Consider the following 26902-nt stretch of genomic DNA (forward strand, 5'->3'; position numbering starts at 1 on the left):
AGTCTTTAGCAGCTGCTCCACTCATCCCAAATTCTTGCTTTTGACCGGCCATCCTTTCCGCCATTTAAGGCTATTCTTTAAACTGGGCCTCACTGTCAAAGTACTTCTTTGCCTGCAAAGGGCTACAGGAACAGTGAATGTCAAAAAGTCCCTTCCCTCTTATGCAAAACCCACAAAAATAGGATAAAACCATATAAATACCAATGCTAAATTAAATACAGTTCATCCACGTGTGCCCCTGTGACAAAAGCCCTCACCTTTGACCCCTTAACTTTGCTGTACCTATTAGTGCTCTCATCTAGGGAACAGCTCTTCCACTGCCCTCATCTTCACCTGCCCAAAGCTAGGCATTTTCAGGCTAGAAGGATACAACGTTATTGCTATGTATTTGTCCTCTGGTCCATTTGGTCTCCTGTGATTCTCTTTTAAAAAGCAGTGTGTGCTTACAAAGGATGTCTGTACGCAGAGAAGCATTACCTTGCAGATTGTTTTCATGGAGACTGCACCACCTTGTCCAACCAGAAAGGCTAAGCATCTCAAGAAAGACAAAGTACAACATGGCGGAAGACAGACAGGGAAGGGGAAATGTTATATTCCATCTGAATACCTCCAACACACATCGCTCCCTCCTTTCAACCCAATCAACACCTCTGCCTGAAGAAACTCCATGCTAATGAGGCCTTTATGCACCTGAAAATCCTATGGAACACTCCTTGTCCATGGAGGTAGTAAAAGCTATTGCAGTTTAAAAAACATACATAGTTATGATGTATTATTTGCAGAGCTATTTTGATGACGTTAAACAGATTTACTGTTATACAACTTTTCTGCCCATGGTATATTTATCTCAGCTCGATCATCTGTACAGAATCCCAACAAATCTCCTCATTCAAGAGGTTCTTGACCAACACTTGGTCCCCCCCTCTTTTTTTTCATTAAGAGAAACACACCTTTTTCCCTAGAATATTGGGCACTTCACCTAATTGAGTGTTACACTTGTACCAAATGTGAAAAGGCCAACAGGTTAACCAATAAGTAGCGATGCCCTTTCTAACATGCCAAATTATCTACTCCTATGCCACTATATTGTGCCGATGTTCCCGACCTCTTCTCCCACCCAGACATTGACAATACAAAGGACTAGAAAACGTGCAAAACACTGACCTGCTCTATAATCACTTTCCTACTGTCTACGACTGGTGTTACGCAACTGTTATGACAATGCCTCTGTACTTCTGTTGTTGGCCATATGACCACTTTATGCAGAAAGGAGAACGATAAGCTATCTAAAATGGTACTTGGAAGACACCATTATATGTTAATTATCAATTAAATGCTAGAATTTATTTAAGAAATTGAAAGGGTTGTGAGAAAACAAAACAGGCTCATGTTCCATTTCTTGCTGTGGCCAATAGCCTTTCTTATTTTAAAAGTAAAATTTACAATGCTACTACTGAAAAACACGAGAGCCTCGCTCCCTACCTCTGCACCACTACGCCTAGCCAACATCAAGTAACACTGACGTGCGGATGACCAAACTAAGAGAATGCAAGACGATTCTCAGAGTGAATTTGGCATCACCACGAAATGGTAGCCTGCGGAAAGAGTGAATGGTACAGGTGGCAAAGGAGCAAAATATAAAAAAAATGTGGCTTTAAAAAAAACACAAAGAACGCATAAAGTGACCCTTGCATTAGTCTGGTTTCCTTTTCTGTTTTGTTCTTGCGGATGCGGTGCCATTGTAACAGTTGCTCCAGCACCAATGTAAGACTTGAGTAGTTGCATACAATGTTTGACTGTAGATCTGTAAAATGAAACAGTGGAGAGTTAGTGATAGACACGTGCAGCAGCACCATGAACATTTGCACGCACTGTACAGATCACCACCCGCACCCTACTCGATGCAGGCTTAGGTTCCGCGGCTAGAATTTCAAACAGGCCTAGATGAGATCTACAAATAAAGCAAAAAGTACTTGCCACTGATAAGTAGCTCTATTGAAGAACTACCCTTCCACGACCAAATCAACTTTAGGAAGAACAGCAAATATACAGTAAGGGGTTACAGGAGGGAGTGTCAGTGCCTACCATCTCCTGCAGTCCACGCACGCGCATGAGCTCTCGCTTCACATTCTGAAAACAGTAGCCAGCCGAGACTAAACTTAAGATTTATGAGAACTGTGAATGTGAGTTGCTACTTAACATCACAGGACGCAGCATATTAAAAATGAATCTTCTGATGAAATGAAAGAGGGTTCTCGTTCTAGGCCACACTCCATGCATTTTCTGTATTTTGTCTTTGCACTCTATTCGATGATTCTTTGAGTGAATATATATTACTTTTATTATTTAATTGTTTGGAAGCCACACAAGAAGGCGTTGGGCAACCTCTCACCCTCACCCAGTGCAGTGCCTAGCATCAATCTGCTTGTCATTGTGGTTCTGCAAGGATTGAAAATCTGGCATTTAAGCAAGCTGTGGAAGAGTAGACTCTGCCGGTACTGATCCCCTTCCAGGGGGCAGTGCATGCTGCATCTGGTGGAAATCTTGGTACTGATGATGTGACCACCTCCAGCCATAGGGCTATCTCTGGCCTAATTGCTTTTTTGCCTTTAAGAGAAGTGCTTCAGTGATCTCACTGCAGTCAAGGACATGGACTTAATTACCAAAATGCTGCATCAACCACCGGTGGAACCAAGGTCTTGCTACCACAGAGCACGCATGAGGCCTTGGGTCTAGAACCTGAAATAAAGCCTGTGGAGAAAGCCAAAAAAGCCACATACAAGTTAGAATAAACAAGGTGACATGGTTGTTGTTTTACTTTTCTTACTGGTCTGAGGCGATCAAGCTCACATTCTCCCTTAGTGAGACAAGGGGAGAAGGAGCCTAGCATTGGGAGAAGAGCTTCAGAAAAAAGATACAAGCAGGCTGAGAAGGGGGAAAGAATCTCTTCGAAAAAAAATGGCAGTAGAGCACTGAATGGCAGCAGAGCAGTTTTTCCAAGACCACATAGTGACTTACTGCTCAGTATGTGCAGTTGCCTCCAGCTCGGTCCCACAAGTGTGGAGAGGGTAATTAACAGCTGTTATTGCCTTCAAATTCAGGCAATGATGACTAATTATTTTCTCAATGAGTGTCATTGGGGCATCAGAACAGAGGAAGAGGAGGGTGCCGTGGCTTGTGTGGCTGGCGGCGCAAGATGACAGTCATATCTTTTTAAGCTCCCAAGGAGTGCCTTAATCTTACAAAATCTACTGGGACGCCCCTTCCAGACATCACCCGGATTAAAGCCGGGAGATATTGCACCTACTGGACCCTGGGCTGCTTGTGCCACCTCCTTAGGGAGGGTCAGGTGGGCTCACAGTGGGGTAGCTCGAGATGACCTCTAAGAAGCTGCAATGGCGAAAGACAAGCCCCATGTCTGGTAGAGCAAACTAGATAAATATGCCAAATTGCTTCTGCAGGCAGTTGGCGCCTTGTCCTCGCCGAGACTTGGGATTGGCCCCGCCATCAATAATGAAACTCTCCGATGTGCTATACAGAAGAGACTAGACTCTCCCTCAAGGTCAAAATCAGCAAAGTGGGTATAGATTTTGCACTCCTTCGAAAAGACCTGCGCATCACGACGGGCTAAGTGACAGAGGGACAGATCTCCTCCCTGGAGAACACGGTGACAAAATTGGAACACACGAAGGAGACAGCAAAATGACGGAGGCAAAATGGCAACAAGACTACAAGATGTGGAGGGTTGTTACTGAAACAATAACCTTCACTTTGCGGGATTTCCTGAGGGGGTGGAGGAGCCTAACCATGAGAAAAATGTTGAGTCTTGGCTCAAAGATTTTCTCCCGGAGGACCAACGGTCTATTTGTTTCCTAATTTTGTGAGATCATTGGGCACTGGTGCGGCAGCCGCCCCCTGGGTCTCCAGCTCGAGCCATCATTGCTCACTTCCTCAACTTTAGGGACGAGGAATAGATACTATGCTCAGCTAGGTCGCTGGGCAAGACCCTATGTGAATCCTCCAAAAACGTCATCTTCCTGGATTACACCAAGCTGGATCAGAACCAAAGGAAGTCTTTCGACCAAGTCAAGTAGAAGCTACGGGGTTTAAATCTCAGATGCATGCTCCTATTCCCAGTCATGCTCAAGGTATTCTTCCAAGTGGCTATTGCTACATCCCGTTGTGCAAAACCCCACGACCGATCGGATTCCCTGTGGAATTCTATAATTGGTTCTCTTTCCTCTTCGCACCACATCTGCTACATCTATTTGAAAAGGTGGGCCATCCCAGTTCCATGCCACCACATCATAGGATTGCCACAATCACTACTATGCTCAAGCTGGGTAAGCCCTCTGACCTCTGCACCTCGTATAGGCCCATCTCACTACAAAATGTGGAATCCAAACTCTTTGCCAAGACCATGGCCAACAGACTTGCAGGTGCCATAAATTCCCTGGAGTATGAGGATCAAAATGGTTTTATTCCCCGCAGGTGCACATGCCACTGTACATGCAGACTTCAGGCTGGTCTTTCCCAACTTCATCACCTACACAAGTTGACGGTTCTGCTTCTAGTGAATTATGAAAAGGCGTTCAGTGTCCAATGGCCTTTTCTCTTCCAAATACTCTGTCAAATGAACATTGGTCACAAATTCCTAACCCTAGTCAAGGACCTATATGACTCCCCATGTGCTAGGGTACGTGTTACCAGGAGACTCTCCTCCCTTTTCCGCATTCTGCAGGAGACGCGACAGGGTTGCCTGCTCTCGCCCCTCCTCTTTGCACTAGTAATGGAACCATTGGCAAAGTGGGTCAGAATGGAAGCCCAATCACAGGGCTTCCGATGGGATGCCGACCAGGAAGATAGTAAAGTGCTCTTTCCTGTGGACACACTCATACTTGCAATCCCCCCAGACAACTTTGCCCTGCCTGATACATATGCTTGAGATATACGGAGATGCATTGAGGCTACAGGTCAACCACCCATACATCCTTCCTCCCTACTCTTCTAAGAACTTCAGCCTTTGTCCGCAAGGTTCTTTGGGGTGGGGTAAGGCCCCAGGAGTCTCATACACTAAATGTACAGCACCAGTTTGGGAGTGCAGCCTTGATGTGCCGGATATCCAGCAGAACTATTGGACAGCACAGAAGGTCCTGGTAGGGGACTGGCTTTTTGGAAAGCACAAAGTCGCCTGGCAACTAGAGAGATCTCTGCTGGAGCACTAGGGTATACACTATCTACTCGATGGAAACCGCCTTTCGGCCTCCCTCCTGCAGACCCTCAAGATTCCGCTACTGTCTTGAAGTGCGGCCTTGTTACATATTAAATGGTGGGGGAGGCCAACAACTCTGACCACTCTGTGGGCAGGTACATGGTTCAGGCAGCTGTCCCATGGGTGGGATCTAATCGGGATCTCAACACAATGAGGCCTGTGGGAGATTGATAAACATTGTGTCTGTTGACCACCTCAAGGCGAAATACGGGCTTCACAGGTCCACGTTCTTCAATTACCTGCAGATACATCACACCCTGGAGCCCAGGTACATCACACCCTGGAGCCCACTGGGGGCGCTGAGTGAGGGCCCAGACTATAACCCCTTGGAAATCAAGCTCACAATGGACCCACTGGGGCCAGAGGGTATCTCCCATCTTTAACGGTGTCTCCTGCTTTATGCCCTCGACCCTCTCCAACAGCTGCAAGCGAACTGGGCCAATGAGATAGCGGACCTTGATGAAAATGACCAGCGCACAGCCACGACGGCCCGAGAATCTTATCCATCCTCTCCAACCTGAGGCTTACACACTAACTAGTTTCATCGCATCTAGTATAGAAATGATTGACTTTGGAGGATGGGAAGATCAGTTTCAGCAAAGTATCTGTGCTGAAGGCGCACAGATGGGTCCGTCTTCCACGTTACCTGGACCGGTCTCGCCATAGCCGTCTACTGGAACTCTATACACACCACTAATGCACGCCTCATACAAACCTCCATAACACTGGACCCATATGTGGCACTCCTAGGGATCATGGAAGGTTAGGCCCCCACAAGACACTGGTGATTACTAGCTGGCATTGGCTATCTTGGTGCCAAAAGGGACATTGCTAGATGCTGGGGTTCTGCCGAACCCCTTCTACTATCTGTCTGTCATGGATTTCAGCTGCAGAGCCAAAGAGGAAATAACAAATGGAGAGGATATGCAAACAAGCATCAAAAGATGTGGGTCACGTGGATCTCAGGACCCGTCCCATAGCGATCCTTTTAAAAATAAAAAATAAAAATTAAAAAGAATTATACTCAATCTTTTAACTGTAATTTTAACAGTGTTACACCACATTGGTATATTTAAAACGAGAGCACCAATAATCATTCGCATAACATTGGCAATGCACAGTGAGACACATACAGTGAGTAGCCGAAAGTCATCGTGAACCACAAGGTAAGGAGAAAGCTTTTAGTATGCCAGGTGGCTGCAGTTTTCTTTTACCAAGGCATGAAGTTTACGGAAGGAACGTTGTGTGGTGCTCTGGTGCCGGCGGGTGCCTAAGCAAAAGAGCCATAGCAATCTTTAATGTGCTGTAACCGCAATACAACTTTTTTTCAGATGGTGGGATGTGAATGCCTTTATATTGTGTCATGTTTGTCCACATGATGTGGCCTTGATATGTTGTGTTGCTTTGTTTCCGTTGGAAATGACTGAATCAATAAAAAGCTATGTAAAAAAAAAAAAGAGGATGAGTACACGATTGAAAAATGCCAGCATCATGATGGGCGGGGGGGAGTGGGGGGGGGGGGGGGGTAGTGGAAACCATTTATTAGGCAGAATGGGAACCTACTGTAATAATGTGGTCATTTGGTGAATGATGTCAAAATTATCTCAAAACCACAGCAGATGTCATTAAACCAAGCAACATTCTAGAATGTCTATTGTTGGTGATTGGTAGTGATTCAGAACGGAGTAAAGAGAACGTTTTTTCCCTCTACACTGTATTGCCCCTTTAATACTTTATGATTCACGATTCTGAATCGGAAGGTATAACTTTGCTGAGTCTATCATTAATAAACAGATGGGATTGCTGCAGACGTGCTATTTCTGGAATGTACAATGCCTGATCTCCGAACCATTCACAAATATGACTGTAGGATGACGTCTGCTGTCATGGCAACACCTACTGTCGAAACAGTGCGAGTAAGAGAATAGGTCTGATTTGTTATTGACTCATCGTGCAAGATTGGTTCTGGACCCCTATGCAACTATCATTAGCAGGCATCGGCCCGGACATGACGGACTACAGGTGCCACCCTCTGGACAGCAACCGGATGCATGTTCTCTGATCCTAACTGGATGCATTCTGATTCTACCCCTCATGATGGTTCTTACTTCTAGAGGGATAAGGTGTAGCAAATGTACAACAGTTTCTGTACTATATTTGCATTATATTGATTACAGGATGGATGCCCCTTCTCCATGTCCCAATTACCACCCCTTATTGGGCTGCTTGGTAAGCAAACTATCGCTAGCTACATCACCATCCCCTCATCCCTCCCCCACATATTCACCACCCCTCCACCTATTCCGCGCTCATTACCGTTCTATTCTTTTCCAAACTGGTGGTGAGAATTAGACCTCCTACCACCAGTTTCATAATTGTGCTTTTATGTGCTTGTGAGTACGAATTAAATATCAGCGGATTTATAAAGAATTGGGTTTCCTTGGTGAATCTGGTGTGTTGATTGTGACCTAAAACTTCTGCACTGTGGTTATAGTGTGAAATGCTTAGTAAATAATTGTTAAACCACTCATTTGCTGCCCCAATGTACAGTCTATTAGGCTGCACCATTTTACATTCTCATATTTAATAAATATTGGTATAAAGTGATATTTTTGGGACAGTGCATGTTAGAAGGCGACCCCAGGGGAGTCAGGGAGGTTACCTGAACACTCTGAGACCTACCCTCGGGGTATCGTAGCCGGGCACTGGCGGGAGACTCCTCAGGGGGAAGAGTCTCGTATCTAAGATCGCACACACGGCACCACACGACAAAGACACCACACGGTAGGTTCTTGGGAACAGATCTTTATCTATTCAGCTTCGTCAGATCTTTATGATCACCAAGGTCGATATGTACAAAATAGAGCACGGGCTCAGAGAGTCTCGGTAGGGAAGGGGGTAGCGGGACAGTCTTTGGGGGATCCGGATAGATGCAGGGACGTACCCAACGCACAGCTCACAATCCTCGAGCCAGGGGATACGCTGCGGTCCAGCCGGACCAGAGGAGTCTTTAGGAGCCGCGAGTCACTCAGCGGGGCTCAAGCACAAGTTCGGAGGTCTTACGATCTTCAGGGGAGCCGCGAGTCACTCAGCAGGGCTCAGCACTAATTCGGAGTTCTTACGATCTTCAGGGGAGCCGCGAGTCACTCAGCAGGGCTCAGCACCAGTTCGGAGGTCTTACGATCTTCAGGGGAGCAGCGAGTCACTCAGCAGGGCTCAGCACAAGTTCGGAGGTCTTACGATCTTCAGGGGAGCCGCGAGTCACTCAGCAGGGCTCAGCACAAGTTCGGAGGTCTTACGATCTTCAGGGGAGCCGCGAGTCACTCAGCAGGGCTCAGGTGTTCCAAGGTTGCAAGGGAGCCGCGACCACGTCAGCAGGGCTCTCGTCGTTCCAGAGTCGAATCTGCCAGATAGCCCCAGAGCACCCCTTGATATAGGTCAGCTCCTCTTTGATGTCCGGGGTCCGTGTAGGCAGGGGTCTTAGCGCCTCGGGCCGCTCGTTGGAGTTTCCTGCCATGTTGTCCTTTGATCCTTTCAGGGCCGGGTGGGGAGGAGTCCCAGACACCCAGCAGGCGTGGAGCCAGCCCTCAGGGAGGCCAGAGGGCCGATCGAAACCCATCTCCCGAGGGGAGGCCAGAGGTGTGATGGAAACTGCTCCTCCCTCTCTCCCTCTATGGGAGCGCAATGTTCCCCAGCCGGGGTGGCGCCTCTAGGCCGGGGTTGTGCTGGGGCCGGGTGGCCATCGTAGGTGCAGGAAGTGCGCACGCGGGCCCGGTGGTGCTGGGAAGATGGAGGGCACGGACAGGGAAGTCCGGGTCGGGTGTGTGTGGGCCCTGGTGGGCAGGACCGGCTAGGCCGTGTACTGGGGACTGAATGAGGTGTACGGGTCAGGGGGTGTGGCCAGGGATGGCCATGCCACAAGGCCGGGTCTAACAGTGCATGTATCTTTTCCCGCAACAGATCAGATGTCCAACCGGTTGCAGTTGACCAAAATAGGTTACAGGTACCATCTGTAATATTTTCCAGGACTGCAAGAATGAACGATGATGTTCACAGAGGGTCCGGTGATTCGATATGCAATCTTTTAGCTTCAAACTATTTTTGTAGACAAATGTTGCAACACAGTTCTCGCTAGTTGTCAGCAAGGCTCACCCTGGAGGTGGGTTTGAAGGTCTTTTAAAAAGGAGAAAAGCCCTTTCATTTTCTCATCTGTAGTCAGGTCCATTTCTTGAGAATGAAAGACTGGTTCCACCATTTGTCCTCATGCTTCTCTTTTTAATTCATCACGACTTATACGGCAGTGAGGCCGCTTTGCAAATAAATGGGTTGAGGAAGAATCTTGAACTCAACAACCTGCCACCATTAATGTCAATGCCTTACGTCATCCATGAAAAAGTTAAGTTAAAAACTGATAAGATGAAGGCACCCAGAGTAATTGCCTGTGGTTTAGTTTAATTAACACATTGTCATTCATCATCGATTTCCTTTTTAAGTGGCTTATTTGGTGGTCACTGGTCGAGTACCCCAGAAGCCAATAAGCCAATATTCTCCTTTCTAAAGTCACAAGATGCTACACAATCCCAAGAGAAGACAAACTGCCGAGGAGGGTTAAAGAGTAAATCAGTCACAACAGTGTCCTACCCCTGTTTCTGAGGTTATAAATGTAGCCATAGAGTTTTTCTGACTTTCCTCCACCAGCAACCTGGCTCACTCACTTTTAGGATCAACATCTGTTTGAGGCCTCACACCCGGAAAGCACTCTCAAAATGCACAAAGAAAATTGATATCATTTGAAAACAGCTCAACTAGAAAGGAAAGAATGTTCTTACTTAGCTGGAAACTGCAAATTCAGTACCTGCAAACAAGCTTCTAAAAATAGGCATGAAAATTGATTCAGATGATCACAGCGTTTTAAGAAAACTTGCCTACAAAACGCAAAGACCCACGAGAGGGTGTAAAAATGTCAACCAAAGCAAAGAGAAGCGCAGCCATAACTCTGTGGTGAACAAGCACCTCTGATAAGAGTATGAAGGTCAAAAAGGCCGTGGGGTTTGTTTCAAAGTCATTAATGGCTGCGATTTAAGAAACTTGTGATTTATACTTGTTTTATTGGGTTAATTGTATTTGTTTGTCGCAAAGAATCTCAAGGTTTGGTTGAAAGACGTGTGGCAGTCAAATGTTAGAACAGAATGCAGGGTACACAACCACAACTGAATACCAACGACTTTAGAGGTCTTCTTTAATAGTGGTATCTTCAGTACTGTTGTTGTTGAGGGGCCGTTCTAAAGAGCACAATGTGACATTATTATGGCATCGCAGCAGCTTTTAGTAGGCCTGAGTCTGAATCTAGATTCCACAAGGAGGGCACACCAGAGCTTGCTCCCTGGCAGGTCGATGTCTGCCTGTCAGACGTGACCTTTACATTTTGCACTGTTCAATTTATGCCACTATTAGATATAAGTGGCTTAACTGGCCTGTATCTAATGAAGAAGATTTTTAGATAGTGGGGGGCTCATCCATTAGGAGAGGTTTCCAAGAAATGCCTTTTAGAAAAGCTTTATCATTTGACCAACTGGTGTGACTGATGCATCATTGTGCAGATCATGGGGACAATTCTGTTAGGTCAAACGTGAGAAAAAAAGTAAGAAACAAAGGAAAGTAAGAAACCGAGTGAGGTAACCAAAATTGAGAAACATTAAAGTGAAAGAAAAAATTGTTTGGGGAAATTTGGAAAAATGACATGAATTAGGTGTAGGGTAACAGAAAGGAAGGGTTTAAGGTCTTTAAGCTATGGTGAGAGTACGGCTTGGGTTGCATGATTAAGATTAGCAACTGTTATATGGTTAGGGTATGGGTTTGTGAAATGGTTATATAGTAGGCTAGGGTAAGGGTTGGTTAAGGTAAAGGTTAGGCATATAGTGTGAGTGTAAGGGTGTGCATGAGAGTTAAGTTTATAGATGGGTTTAGATACAGATTTAGACTTTGGGAAACAATACAGCAAAACTCTTCAGCTAAGAACAGAGAGAGGAATAGTTTTTATCATAGGGTTAGTGATAAGAGTAGATATTTGGTTATAATTGGGAGACTCCCACTTTGAAGGCAGTTACTTGTTGGAAGAAGCAGTTTCCCCGGGTGGGACTTGCCCTACTTCTGCATCGGTTCTAGAATCTCAGAGAAGAAAGTAGCTTTGCATATTGGTGTGAATAGAACTCCAAGTGGCTGCTTTGCAGATCTCAGAAATAGGGATATTTCTTAAAAATGCAGCAGTAGCTGCATTACCCTGGTTGAACGGGCTTTTGGTTTACCAATCAAAGTTTCATTTGCTTTCTGGTAGCAAAGGCAAATGCAAGAAACTATCCCTCTACACATAGATTGTTCAGATGTGGCCTGACGTGCATGTAATGAAACAACTGTTTGGAATTTCTGATACCCTTACTTTTGTCTAGAAAAAAATGTCAGGACTCTTCTCACATCAAGAATAGAGAGAGATCTCTCTGCCAGCGAAGAGGGGTTCTGAAAGAACATTGGAAAAGTAAATATTTGGTTTACATCAAAAACCGAAACTACTTTAGGAAGGAATTCAGGAGGAGTCCTTATCACCACCCTATTACTTTGGAAAACTGTATATGGCTCATGGGATCACTGAGCCTTTATTTCACTAACCCTGCATGAAAATGTGATAGTCACAGGGAAAGTGGCCTTGCAGGACAGAAGCTGTATGGATGCCTTAAGGGCTGGTTTTAATGGATAGCCCATGAGTCCTGAAAGGACAATATTTAACTCCATGGCTCTAATTTAGGGGGAAACATTTTAATGCCCTCCAGAAATTCCTTAACCACGGAGATCTTGTAAAAAGAGGCTTGTGCAAGACATTTTTTTAAGGCAACATGGCTGCCAGGTGGACTTTTATGGAAGAAAATTGTAATCCTGATGTGGCCAAATGAACAAGATTTAGACATAAAGCATCTTCTTGACAGCAGATAGAACAAAGCTGTTCTGAGAACACCAGATCCGGAATCTCTCGCATTTAAAAGAACGATAAGCTCTGGTAGATAGGCATTTAGCTTCCCTTATAAAGTCCATACAGTCTTGAGGGAGGGAGCCAGGCTGCCTAACCCAAAGATGGTAGGTTGGGGTGCATTATCTGGCCCACAAACTAGTGCAAAGTTCTGGTCTGCCACAGCACAGACAACTTGGTTGGACACCACCATGTCTTCATTATGGACTTTCAAGAAATCTTTACAGCGATCCCTGAGCAAGTCATTAACAAAACGTTGTAGGGAGTCCGAGTGACTTATCATACCAGCTTAACAGGGAGGTGGCATATATGGTTTTCATTTTAGTGTCAGAAGTGGCACACATTTATTTTTCCTCACAGAATCCAATTTGTTTGCTCTCCTTATATTGGGGGAATTGTGGCTGATGAAGCAGTGAAGTGGTATTTTAGATCCGCTGAGATAATGCGGAGGAACAGTAGACCCCACTCTGTAGCCCAGTACTTCTTTTGAAGTTTTTGAGGGGCTGCTTTAGCAGAGGCAGGAACAGTTCCATGCATGGTTGTGTACGATAAGGCAGTAATGGAAACAGAGGTCTCCAGACAGATTTTTGATGCAGTGGCTCAAAGATGACAGAAGTGGTTGAAGTAGTCGCTGGAAGGGTAATACTTTGTTTATTACGCCCCCGCCCCTTCCAACAAGGACCTCCAGAAAATTGTTGATATCATCAATTGGTGAAATCTTCGCTGGAAGGAAGACGGTCAGTGTAGGGCAGTACATCGCAGCCCATGATGAAGATGAAGAAGACCTAGTAGAATGTGATCTGGCATCTTGCTGTCTCTTGAAGACTGCTTTGAAAAGGAAGGTCTTGACCCTCTAGCTCTGGAATGGCAAAACCGATGGTAGGACCATACCCTTGCTCTAGACCTACAGCAACGTCTGGAATGGAGTCATGATTGCTTGGAATGCCTGGGAGGCACCACTCCAGGGGTAGGTTCTCAAGATCGATCAGGAATGGCACCATATCTCATTTTTGTGTCTCCTCTTGTTTCTCCCTCTGTCAAAGTTCTCAGCCTTCAATGCCTCTTGAAAATTTCAGTTTTTTCCAGTCTACAGATGCCTTAATACTAAGGCAAGCCTGACTTAAACATCATTATTACAGAGGTGTGTAGCTCTTTTAGCGTATGCCCAAACATTGTTTTAAAAGATTCCTGCAATGCAGCTCCCTAGAGTAGGAGGTGACAATTAATTTAACATAGATTCCAACTCTCCATAGCAATATGCAACATCTTCCTCCACATACTACACTCTCTACTCTTCTGGCTTTTATGTATCCTAAAGTGTAGCCAATATTTACACAAACTTTACAAAGGTGGAACTCTACAGAGAAGCAGAGGGAGACAGTTTGAGGAAAATAAAAGACTTGCCCAACCAAATAAGGGTTCAGCCCACTGCTCGCTACCCAGTCAATTTCAACACCTTTCCTGTGGGAAAAGTGCTGGACCTGTTGGGTAAATTCCAGAACTTTGCACAGGTTTGATCAGGATATCTTTCCTCTTAGCCCTTACCCCCACATGCATGTTAAAAATCACCTCCAACAAGTTTTCTGGCATGTCCCCGAGGTGTTGTGCCTAGCATGATAGGTCATTTACAAGGTAGTCCGATTAATGTCACCTATTAACTAAGCACATTCAGTTTCAAAGTGCATTTGAATTTTTCAATGTTTTTACCCATCACATTCATGTCATATCCACCTTAGACTTTTCCTGATAAGCTACAAGCAAGTTTTACATTTTTAAATGGCAGTACCAGACCTATCCACACGATGGCAGGAGATACAAGCACATGAATCTATTAAAGTTCCAATCTGCAGAACATAAGGATATTTGGTTTATTTCAGTTTTCTTAACCAGTGTCAATTGGATAATGGGATTACGTAAGTAATCATCAATGTTTCTGCTACAGAACACATCCAGCATGTCTAAGTCAGTCCGGTTTGTATGTGAGGCTCCATTGCCTGCTCACGTTGCTATGAAGATATGAGACTGTGGCGGTGGCTGAACTCAGGACTAAGGTAGTGGCATGTAAATAACTTGGCAGGCACAAATCATGGCAGATTAAACCTAATCTGACACATTTATTCTGCTCCTCTGGTAGGGGGTCCCTCAGTGATGAGATTAGATTTTCACTTTATCAGCAACTGTATTTCCTCCATTGGATTTTGTTGAAGTTGGGCTGCAGCACCAGGCCTTTGGGCCTTGCAGAGGTGCTGAAGAGGATCGGATTACTTCCTGCTCTTGATCTTTATATGGAGTCCACTGTGGGCTGTAGTCGGATGCTGCGACACTGCTCATGACGCGGAACAGATCTGGATTCACTCCTATGGCAGTCACAAACATATAGATGTTCCACAAAGGGAACGCAGCTGGCTTCTTCTGGACAATCTCTCCTTTAGCAGGGCCAGACATACACCGAGTGTCAGTGAAAGGTTCTGGGATTCATGCAGTGCTTAATTCGAGCCGGTGGTTTCCGGTGCTCGGCACCTGCACTTAATTGTCAACACCGGTGATTGTGACAGTCTGCCACAAGGTCTGGCTAATTTAGAGATAACCAAAACCACAGTTAATTATTAATTCAATATACATTTAAAATGACTATTACCTCGTGCCCAAGCCATTCTTATAGCTTTGGGGGCCTGAAATAGTGTGAATTGTCACTTTTGTAGGAGTGTGTTGGTTAGTAGGGTTTTTGTTGCTCTCTGCTATGTTGCCAATGAGAGTAATGTGTTGTGCAAGCTGCAGTGGCCTTCTGACGAGTTCCCTAGCACTTATGTTTTCAGCAAATTAAGCACTGGATTCATGTAACATCACAACTCTACATGAGAGGGGTCCATACAATCTCCTCTGCCTGACAAACAAAAATAATGCACTCACATGAATGATTCACCCAGAGTATGGGCGGTAGTCCTATGACCAGAAATTCTGGACCCTGCATCATCATAAAAAGGCATAGGCATATGCACACACTAGATTTGGGTGATGCGAGTCGAAATGAAAGGTTGAGACACTAAGTTCACTCACAGTTGGGTGCATACGGCAGGGGTACGCATCTGTTTACCATACAGGGATATTCCTGTCCCTACAGATGCCCCTCTCAGCTCAGACTACCTGGAACCCTACTGGACCTTTGGAGGAGTACAGCTGTTGGATCTGAAAACTGTCAGGAAAGACCATCTGCATTCTCATAATTTATTCTGGCTCTGTGCTCCTCTGTTAATTCTAGGCCTTGTAAAAAGACCAACCATCTCACACACTTGCCATTCTCACCCTTCACTGCCATTAACCACTTGAGTAGTTTATGATCTGTAAGAACCTAAACATGGTACCAAACACACACAGCCGTAACCTCGTCAAGGTCCAAACATTGACAAAGCATTATTTTTCAACGGCCATCTTGTTTTATTTTCTAAGTAATCTGCGGCTCACAAAGGCTGCTGGGCTTGTCATCAAGATGTGTCAGTACCAATTCAACTTCCTTACATGAAGCGTCAGTATGTACAATTGAGGTCTGATCATAGTCTGAAGCCTTCAACACAGGTGCATTGCACAGTGCTACCTACCTTCAGGTCCTCCAATGCCTTTCAATACTCTACAGTCATAATCACTCTCGTAGGCTGCTTCTTGGGTGTCAGAGCTATCAAGGGTGCAATCAAGGCTCCAGTGTTGGCCATAATCAAATGCACCATAAAAAGGCTCTCACTTGAGTATTGGTGGTAGGAAACTCTCATTCAACATAGACTGGATCAAAGCATCAAATAGGCAGATCTTCCCATTGCCCAAGGTAGACTACAAGGATTGCCACACATGGCACTTGTTTGCCTCGATGGTCAGTTTTACTCACTTTATCCTGATCAATACCGGTTATAGATGTCTCAGGTGGTCCTCCCATGAAATGCTAAAGCTAGTCATCAAGGTAGGCCATACAGAACTCTTCCAATACTAAGAGAACTTAGTTTATCAGTAGCTGAAAAGAGGCAAGAGCATTCTTTTTCTGGGCATTATCTCCTAATAAGATCTGCCAATAGCTACTGATCAGATCGAAGGTACTCAAGATGTAAGCAGCACCCAGAAAGTCCTAAAGCGCAACAGCTCTAGGAATTGGGTGTGCACCGGTCTTGGTCACTTCATTGAGGGCCCGGTAGTTCACACCAAAATGTAAGTCTGTGGATCCTTGCTTGGCCACCTATACCACTGGATTGTTTGAAAGGCTACTCAATCACCCTCAAATCTAACATCTTAGCAAACTCTACCAAGATGTACTTTTGGCTGACATCCTGTAAACTTTGCTCTTGAATTGGAAGATACCCCCTGTATCATCAACACATGCAGGTTTCAATCCTGGAGCCAATTAAAAGAGAGGGGAAAATTATCCAAGTAACTCTTTGCACTCAGGCGTCAGTTGAGGAGGCTAGTTGCATCTCATCCATAGAACCACCATTCACATCACCACTTAGTATGTCGAGGAGTGACACGCTGTCTTCCTCATCCTCCTCTGTCATTACCATGCTGTTCACAGTGTCGTTTCTCCAGAGGTATGGCTTTAGTCGTTTCACATGGAACACGTTAGGCTCTGTTGTGGCACCTGTGTCCACCATGTAATTGGCCTCAGAAATCTTCTGAACTACCGTGTGTGGCCCACACTAGTTATCCTGCAAAGTTCTTGGACAAATAGAATCACCAACACCTCCTAACCCTCCTGGTACATGGTCAGCAAGCGTCACTTTCCAATCATACAACTCCTTTATCAACTCCCGGCTTGCATGAAGGCTAGCCTTTGCACAACTCATGGACTGTATCACTAACTGTCTGAGACAAATATTCACCATATCCTATGGAGGTGACCTTGAAGGTCCAACCTACCCTTATCTGACTAAAGTTCCTGCTTTTCCCTCTTTAACTAAAGTGTCAGGAGAAGATCCCAATTGCAACTGATTTTCTCTGGCAGAGTTCCTATTGTGCTATTAAGGGTATTAATAAACCTTTCCACCAACTCACTGGTTTGCAGGTGGTATGCCTTGAAAAACATGGTAGGGAACACCAGCTTGCTACCTAATCTCTCTCATATAAGCGGAGTGGATGTCTATTGCTCATCAGAAATCGCTGTTTAAGGAAATCCACCCCTAGAAAAGATCACTAGCAGAGTCCTAAGTGCTTCTTTCATAGTTGTGTTCCTCAAAGGCACCACGTCTGCATATCTGGAGAAATGATAAACCATAACAAAACATATAATTGTTGCCTGATACTGAGGGAGGGAGATGATGGTCCAACAATGTCAATGTCCACCCGCTGAATGGAACATCTACCACTAGAAGGGTGACTAACGGAGCCTTGGTCTTACCCCCTGACTTACTATTTAACGGATTAGATTCTACAGAACCTCCTTGTCTCTCTACACATCTCTACCACGTAGAACAAACAGTCCAACCTATCATTTGCCTTTGTTATGCCCAAGTGTCCTGCTAAGGGCATTGTGTGGCCCGCGACAAGAGGAAATGTCGGTGCACTAAATGAATCTCAAGCTTCTTACTTGCTCCTAGTTCAAGATTCAAGGGTGCAGTAAAGAGCAATCCATCCTCCCAGCAAACGTAATGCCTTCCAATCACACCCTTTGATGAGTGTTCCTGGCTTCCTTCTGAATTCCCACATTTGTAGGGCACTCAATTTGTGCATGGCAGAATTCCTCCTGGTTCATTCAGCAGCTAAAACATGCAACAGCTCTGGAAGTGACCTAGACTCCTACACTTAGTCCACTGTAGGTGTCTCATCCTCCTTTTCCTCTGGAGCTTGGGCGACAGACACCACAGCCTGTGCCTTTTAGAGTCTTCCCTAATATGCTCAATACCATTGTCTGGTCCTTGCAAAACTGTGATGGTCCCAGCCTCTACCTAAAACTGATGTGCAGCCTGTGCTCTGGTCAATGCATCTGACTTGGTCCCAGACATGTAGCCCTTAAGGGCCTGGTACTAAACCGGCATCCAGCATCTTGCTTCTTTCTAACTCAACTTGGGCAATGAAGAACTCCATGGCTATTACTAACTGGCTGTAAAGCCTATGCCACTAGGATGAGTGCGAATCTCCTCGGGTTTGAGATACTACCCCCTAGTCCTGTAAGTACTTGTATACCTCAGGGTAGAAACCTTCATTCCATTTACACTACCCTCCATAAAAAACCTCATGTTATCCAAATAGACATTGTGAAAAGTGGGCGCACAGCACAACAGGGCCCTCTCAGGTCCCTTCACCCATTGTTAATACACTTGCAATAACGGGTGCTACTTGTACAGGGTCTTTCATCCGACAGTCCCTTTTGCATTTCCCCCAGCCTTGTGACACCTACAAAAAATAATCACTTTGAACTTGGGAGAGCCTTCATGTCCTACCACTTCCTTGTGTTCCATACCTAGAACCCAATTCAATTTCTGCCTGTATCCATCCTTGGATCCTTGAGAACATCCCTGACCCTTACTCCCTGGGTTGGAACCAGTCTGTAGTGAGTTTCTCTCTCAGTTTGGCTTAGAGCCATAATACACCACCCCTTTATTAAACCCTGTTCACTAACCACATGCCCACAAAAACTGCAAGCTTCTCTAGATTTCTTTCTGTCAACTCAGACAGGTTTTGCTTAAGTGGGGTAGAGCAGTGGTTCTTATCCAGTGGTCTGCGGGCCCCTGGGGGTCCGCGACTGCTTAGAACATCAAATAATATTAACAGATTAATAAAGTGTGAAGGAATGCGAAACTAGAGGCTTAAAATTAAGTTAGTAGCCCCAATTGCATCAAACAGAATATAGTTTGGATGATGAGTGGCCTCAATTGAATTTAGAAAAGCTCCAATCTCCCCATTAAAAATTAAAGTTTCTATTTTTTATATTTGTTTGAGAATATTTCATCATTTATGGATTTGTTTGAGGAGTGCTTGCTTCTGTATTTGTAATGTATTTTTTGTGGTCAAAATCATCGAAAATGCTTGGGCCAGAGGAGCACAGCTTCCAGTAATGACTTATTGGGGATCCCTGGATTACAATTATGATTCAGACGGTAATGGTAATGATTAAGGTTGGGTCCACAGAAGTCCAAAGGTTGCGAACCACTGGCATAGAGCACTCCTCCCTGAGTCACTCTGTTGCCATCAACTGGTTAAATGCATGAAAATCCTTGTCCTCAATCACTCCCATACATTTCTTCGAATGCCACAATGCACCACAAATCCAAGTTTCAAATGGAACACCACCCACTCCATTGCTCTCTTGAAACCTTTGAAAGTACGGAGATGGCTTCAGTCCAAACCATCTGACCAGAACTTCTTTCATTTGCTCAATGTCTATCTGATTAGTTACAAGCATTTTCCCAGTGACTCTTGTTCCTCATGTGGACGAGTGACTCAAAGCCGACACTCTATAATATAAAAACCAACAAACCATTCCAAAATATTTTGTCCTACATCTGCATGCACAAAAGCGCTCTTGGAGATTTGACAGATACTTAGGGTAGCAGTACATGCTCGTTTATCATGCAAGGGAAATTCCCATCCCAACACTGCTGCTCCCCAGTTAGACCCCAGATACGCCTTCTTTCATTATTCAAAGTTTTACAGGGGAGTAGGTTCATACCATGATGCAGCTGCAATGCCAACCTGCTACTACTTACATGGATTTGGCCACTGTTTACCAGTGTGGAGGTACATAGCTGTAAGTGGGCGTTCCTTGAGCCCTGTACGTTGGCACAGACACGGGATGTGCTCCAATGGCAGTGTGTTGGGGGGTTGTCAACAGAGTGCCTGGTTAAAAAGACAAAAAGAAAATGAATATATCTATGATCTGGTTTATACACTGACAAAGACAAGCACATGATACATCCAAGACAGAAACTGCTTCCCTATTTGGTAGGAATGATGCATCTGTGGTGCGCCTACAAGCTCAGAACATAAAAAGTCCATTCTTACAATGTGGGGAGTGGGCGCTGCGGTATGGGAATAACCTACCCTTCTGTCCTGTTAAACTGTGAAAGAAAGGTTAACAGTATTTGTATAATGAGTATTCTACAGCCATCAACTTTTCTGCACCTGCAGGCCAACTGCTTGAAACCCTGCATTTCCTCTACCCCTTACTTCAAATAAAAGGGACTTTATGCAGTGCTAACTCCGTAACAAAAAAATACAAAAAATAAGTGTAAGGCTCTAAGTTTTTCTTAGAAACTTGTTGCCGGCACTGCTGAATGCCAGAGTTGCTGAATACTAAGGCTGCCTAGTCTTCATTTGACTTCATATTTCTTTCTTCCACCACCCTAAACATCCTATTTCTTTAACTCTTGTATTCTTTTTCAAATTTGCTTTGTCCCTAGCTCACTATTTTTTTTATCCTTTATTTACTTTTTCTTCTTAATTTCTGCCTTTCTTTCTCTTGCTCTGGTTGAAGTCGAATGATGAAAAATAAGTTCTGGTCCCCACAAATGAGCGCTTTTGCCCTTCACCTGCAACCACCAGCACAAATTAAGCACTGATGTTTTCAAAGCAGAATCTGTTGTCGGGTCCTTTCAATATTCAGTACAATGAATGCACGAGGAAGATGAAGCAGTGACCTTAAATTCACTTCCAGGATAGGTTGTGTTTAGAAAAAAAAAATGCGCAGCTGAACAATTCCTTATATCGGCAATATGTTTTTGTTTTTTTGCTTTACAGAACATCAGTTAGCCAGGCACAAGATGCACTCATTTAAAATTGTGTTAAAAAATTCCCCTATCTTGACACGCTATCAATATCATGACAACATTGTGTTAAAATGGATGTAAATCGTCACCAGTTCAGGACATTCACATATTAAGGTATACGTATTTAAAAGTAATTGGTATGCAACATATTTATACATGAAATTCCTAAAAATACTAGCGCGCATGTATCACCCAAGGAAGGCAACAATTAACTTCCCGAAAGAACTGGGCACATTCATTATAGACAATAACATCCTCTGAATCATAACTAAACATGAAATCTATGGGATGGTGGGCACCACTATGGGTCCATGAATGAACTAGTTTGTAAAGTTTTTTACTTTTCTTAAATAGACCCCCAAGGGAATTATTACCTGCCGACATGGCCATGGTGGTCCCAGCAACCATTCCCATAGCCACACCATTAGCCCTAGGTGCCTGAACTGGAGCTGGATAAATGGCAGATGGAATGCTGTTTGGCTGCACAACAGTGGTGTGGTGGATGACATGAGGCTGCGCTGCATACACCGGCTGTGTGTAGTACGCTCCCTGTTACAAAGAAAGAAAACAGGAAAAAAAACAAGTGGTCAGTGCTGGTTATTGATATAAGCCTCATTTAACAAAGGCATCTTAAGATACATTTTTAAAAGGAGCCATATAGTGCTCCATCCCTGATCATGTTGACAAACAGGTCAACAATATGTTGGACCTATAGCATAAAAATTCTCCTTAAGATGAACAGATGGTGCTTAACAAGGAACGTCTTCCTGTTCAATATTTGAGGGACTGCACTTGGCACCTGCTTTGCCCCCAGCTATGTGAATTTGCATATGGGATGGTGGAGGGAGAAGGTGCTAAATGGTCCAGAGCTAGAGAAATGGTCAGACAATATTATGATAGGGGCCTGATATATATTGAGGACCTGTTTGTCATCTGGAGAGTTATGATAAATCAGGCCAATAACTTTGTAGAAGTGATTAATAGGAATGACCTCAACTTGTGGTTTTCGAGTAACATCAGTAAAGAGGAAATGGAGTGTTTAGATGTTAGAGTTGAGGGTGGAAGTAGATTGGTTACGTCAGTATATTGGACGCCAACAGTGAGTGATGGTACCTTGCAGGTTTGCAGTTTTTAGCTGTCAAAATATTGACATTTCCACAAACATTTGCCAACGGTTGTCATCAATACCACTGTTCCCATACTGTGGACTTGCATTGTACCGGAGCCAACGTATCACAGAATCACATTATAATTGCAACTTGTCAGGTTTACATAAAGAAAATGTCAATGCAACCCATGTACTCCCACCATCCAAATCTTTGTTCCCTCCGTGTATCGACCACGGTTACCTTTCTCAGATTGTGTATTTCCCATATTAGTGCTCCTTACAGCACATGTTTAGTAATATTCCCCATTTCACCCTAGACATTTTTTGTTTGTGCTTCATTCCCCCTCATCTGGATGGATAGGTAAATACAAATATGCTGTTATGTTATGTCCGATTAGGATATTTGAGTTCAGTGTGCAATGTTCACGGGGGCATGTCCTCAGGTTTAGCCTGTAGGGCCAGGAGTAGTGTGCCCCAGCTAGTGGTGACTGGTTTGCTTCTCGTCTGCTGAGAAGTATAGGTTATTAAATGTATTGCTGCTCTGCTCCATTTAATTACCTCTCGTAACCAGTATGTTATCGATGGGGTAACAGGCGCCCGCCAGTGCATAGCTATTGCTCGCTTCCCAAGGAGCAGAGCCAGATCTATAAATCTGGAGGTGCGCTTGGACGCTTTGGTCTCAAACATCACACTAGCAGGCACACAGCTGCCATATTGGGCAGCGGTCTGCCAGTCAACTCAGTCAGCAGTGTAAGGATGGTAGTCCAATAGGGAATAATGTGTGGGAAATCCCACACAATGTAGAAAAAGTCTGCCATCTCAGTACAGCATCTGGGCCATTCCGATGAGAGTCCCAGATATTTGCTAGCGAGACATGTCGTGGGCAGATAGGTGCATAGCATGGCTAAAGTATTCTGGTAAAAATATCATTTAGAAGCAAGATCTCACTCAATTGATATCACAATTTAAACGTGAGGGTACCATTGAATACTCATTTTCAAAACGGGAAGGGTTCACATGGGATGCGTTACGTCACAAAACTGGACATTATAAAGTAGAATAAAGCAGAGTTGTCCCAATTCGCTACTACTGTTTGCCCTTGCAGTGGAACTGCTGAGCTGCTGCCTAAGAATGGCTTTCCAAAAGTGGGGTAAAAAAAATCAGAACATGAACCATATTATTTGCAAGTATGTGGACAATACCCTTCTTTATTTGAAGAGTACAGTCCTTGCCGGTACTACTATGACAACTATCCAGAAATGGGGAGATGTTGGGGCTACACATTATTTCGGACAAATCAAAGTTGTTCCTACTTGAAGTTCTTAAAGGATTAAATGACGAGACCTACCCATTGGGTGTCAAATGGGAGACCACAGGATTCTAACACCTGGACACTGAAATCATGGATGACATAGAAACTCAGCATATGCTTAATGTGAACAAAGCGGTTCGAGGGCATCAGTGCTCCACTGACGTCTGAAATGGACTTCAAACCTCTGTAATTAGAAAAGTCTCATGGAAAACCCTGAAAAGCATATTTTTAAAATTAGATCTATTGTTGGTGTCATTGGTATGAAATTGGTAAGTTATGCAGATTTGTAGAGTGCATTATTACCCAGGAGGGTATTCTGGAGCTAAGCAGGTGTGTATCAAGTCACACCTAGGGCCTATTGGGACTATTAGAAAGGCTAGGTCTTCAGTTTCTTGCAGAATTCAAGAAGTGAGGAGGAGACACGTGTGTAGTGGTAGGTCGTTCCATGCTTTAAGAGCGATGTAGGTGAAGGCTCGACCGCCGGATCTGATTCTGGTATGTGTGGGATTTGTGCAAGTAGGGATCCAGACGATCAGAGATGTCTGGAAGGTTTGTGAAAGCAGATGCGATTGTTGAGGGATGCTGGGCCAGTGTTATGCAGCACCTTTTAAGTGTGGGTGAGGAGTTTGAATTGTGCTCATTTGTGAATGGGGACGCCAGTGGAGCTCCTTCAGATACGGTGTGATAAGAGTGCTGCGTGGGTGGTTAAAGTTTTCTGGCCACTGAGTTCTGAATGGTCTGCAGCCTTCCAGTGAGTTTTTTGTTGATCCCCGGCACAGAGCGTGTTCCGTTGTCCAGCTTGCTTGTGACCAGGGGGTGCGTGAAAGTTTTCCAGGTGCTGATTGGGAACCATTAGAAAATCTTCCTCAGCATCTTCAGGATATGCAAGCATGAGACAGTGACGGCACTGACTTGGGCAGTCGTGTCGAGTTTGCTGTTGATGATGGGCTGGGAAATGTAGTACGGTCCGCTTGGGTATCCTGAAATTGCAATGGAAAAATGCAGGCACGAGCTCGCGGACAGAGTGACATAACATGGCTGCAAACACGGTCTAGCTCAAGGCGCAACTGGGATAAGTAACTCCCACAAGAAAAGAATAAAAACAAATCGCTCCAGGAATTATTAATGGTGGGGAAGCATGCACCAGAGCGCTTTCAGTAAGTTATAAAACAAGTGTGTAGTAATGAGGACACGCTGGTAAGTGGTAAACCACGTAGGTTTATTCACGGGTAACATCAATAGGTCCTTAACAACAGGAAGGTCATCATTAACAAGTATATAAGTCCTGTAAGGCAGTCTGTATGCGGATATCAACAGCCCCACCAGGAGCAGCCTGCTAGCTGCTCAGCCCTTCTCACCTACTGCCACTCCTCATCCAGTCACCTAGGCATTCTACTCAAGGTCCACTCACAAACATTCCATACAGAACAAACACACACAGGCTGAACAGCTAGAGTAGAGAAACATAGGGGATAAAACATCATGTAAGAATACTACAAAGTGGCCCAAATCTTAGGCAAGGAAGTGAAAGATATAATGAAGCAGCCAACACCATCCGGAGTTTAGATGCAACTATGGAGTATTCACCCTTCTAGTCAGATTAAGCAAGAAATGAATGTAACACCATGAAAAGAAGGGAGTTGCGAGGTACTGTTTGATCTTTTCTCAATAGATTTGAGATGTTTGCAAAGCACAAAAATACTTTGGTATTAACCCAGGACAACTTCTACAGCACACATGCTTCTCGCAAATGGCCAGAGAGACTACTCAAATGCTGCAATGATGTTATAATTGGTGCAAGGGGCAAGACTGGTTGCCATTCTCTATTGGATGCCATGACACAATAGGTTGATGTTATAGGTGATGTTAGGGAAAGGCGGGTCAGAATTTGTGGTGAACAACTAAGTAATATGGACCGGGAAAAAGTGTACAGCTCTGTAGCCAGCATTACACCATTCAAACTAGTCCAGTTCAACTACCTACATATGACTTACCTGACCCCCCCACAAATTGAGTAAAATGTAACCTGAATGAAATATGCTTCCAATGAAAGAGTCTGCTGTAGCAAATGGTGTCCATGGCTTATCTCAAGGGCCACTGTGGGTATATTGCCATGAACTAGCAGGTTGCAAAAGGCCTACTGCAAATACGGTATGGTAACTAAGCGAGTTGTGAAGCATCTAGGCATCCATTAGGATACCATGGGCAGAAAAAAACAGGGCGGTTCCCACATGAGAACACATCTTCCTGATCCCACAACAGAGGTTGATATTGCAGCGCTTACACTTTATAGATTTCGGATAGGATTCTGATGTTCCAAGTCAGATTCTGTTCTTGATTTTACCTGCTGGGCTTGATGGCCAGATGCAACATCACAGGAGCCTTTCAGCCCACGAGATTCCATTATGTCCTCCTGGACCTTTCTTTGCTTCACTTAAAGCACCACAGCGGTTACTAGGTAAGAAAGAGGACTTGAGAAAAAAATGTTTGCTTCCACAAAGAAGCAGAACTTTTTATAACATTTTGGTAATAGCCTGTCAGCAACCTTTAGTAGCCTGCTAGTGTATGGTCCTCCTGATGAGGACACAAAAATAGAGATAGCACTAGGTGAGTGATACTCAACGATAAGAAGAAAGGGACAGACTGTATGTTTCATTTTGTTTGTCCTCATGTGAAGTAGTGTGTGTGGGAATGAAGGAGGTTAAAAACCAAGATGGATTCCATCCACACATGGATATCAATGCAACTCTGTTTTTCATAGGACAACGCGATTTTAACCTCTGCGATTCAGTCTTAACTTTAGAGCCTGCAATCTTTGTTTACTCACAGGAATTCCTGAAGAGGCCCGATTAAAATTAGTATACCTGTCTTATCCTCAATGCTAATCTCACACCTAACACACTGGAATATGTGAGGAGAGGGAGGGCAAAGATTCATAGGGATATGAAAGATCCTGAAACAAGCCTTGGACGCATACGGCATTAAAAAAATAAAAAACAGGCAGAGACATGTTGATCACAAAATAACAGGCAGAGAAGGTCCTAATTAACCAAGCGTATGTTTTTTTTTAATTTAGAGGTTGTAAGGCAATAACTCAATAAAATAAATATTTTACAAAGCCACACAGTAATGAGATCCAGATGAAATAGATAGGAGTAATCAAATCTGCACAACAGCAAAAGAATATTCTGAAAGACCTAATGGAAAGCTTACTAGCAATACTAGTTGTTGGCGAGTAACAACTCCAGTGATGGTGTCTCAACCAGTGTGGGTGAGGAGTTTGTATATTTTATATAGGAAACCTACCAATAAGAACTTTCCAGGAACTAGGATTTCAACAGAGAATGGATAAGTAGAAAGCACCTATTCTCTTCTTTCTGATCCAAAGTACTCTTATGTTTCCAGCATGCAATCGGTCTGTGAACTGCTAGATATAAAAAAATAAAAATAA

The 26902-nt window shown here is 44.2% G+C and overlaps 1 protein-coding gene across 2 annotated transcripts in view; it reads right to left on the bottom strand.

The window, feature by feature from the left end:
• Positions 1-827: 827 nt before the first annotated feature.
• Positions 828-26902, bottom strand: part of FAM168A (family with sequence similarity 168 member A) — a 543728-nt gene continuing 517653 nt past the window's right edge. The window contains exons 7-9 of one of the 2 annotated variants that reach the window (XM_085623317.1): positions 21406-21580; positions 19973-20102; positions 828-1804 (exon numbers count right to left, since the gene is read on the bottom strand). In XM_085623317.1, coding sequence (XP_085479443.1) covers positions 19990-20102; positions 21406-21580 — 288 coding nt within the window. In that variant the 3' untranslated portion in view covers positions 828-1804; positions 19973-19989. The remainder of the gene's footprint in view (positions 1805-19972; positions 20103-21405; positions 21581-26902) is intronic. The other variant, XM_085623316.1, reaches the window with a different exon arrangement.

This window comes from Triturus cristatus, chromosome 8 (assembly GCF_964204655.1).
Source record: "Triturus cristatus chromosome 8, aTriCri1.1, whole genome shotgun sequence".
In the NCBI taxonomy this organism is placed as follows: domain Eukaryota; kingdom Metazoa; phylum Chordata; class Amphibia; order Caudata; family Salamandridae; genus Triturus; species Triturus cristatus.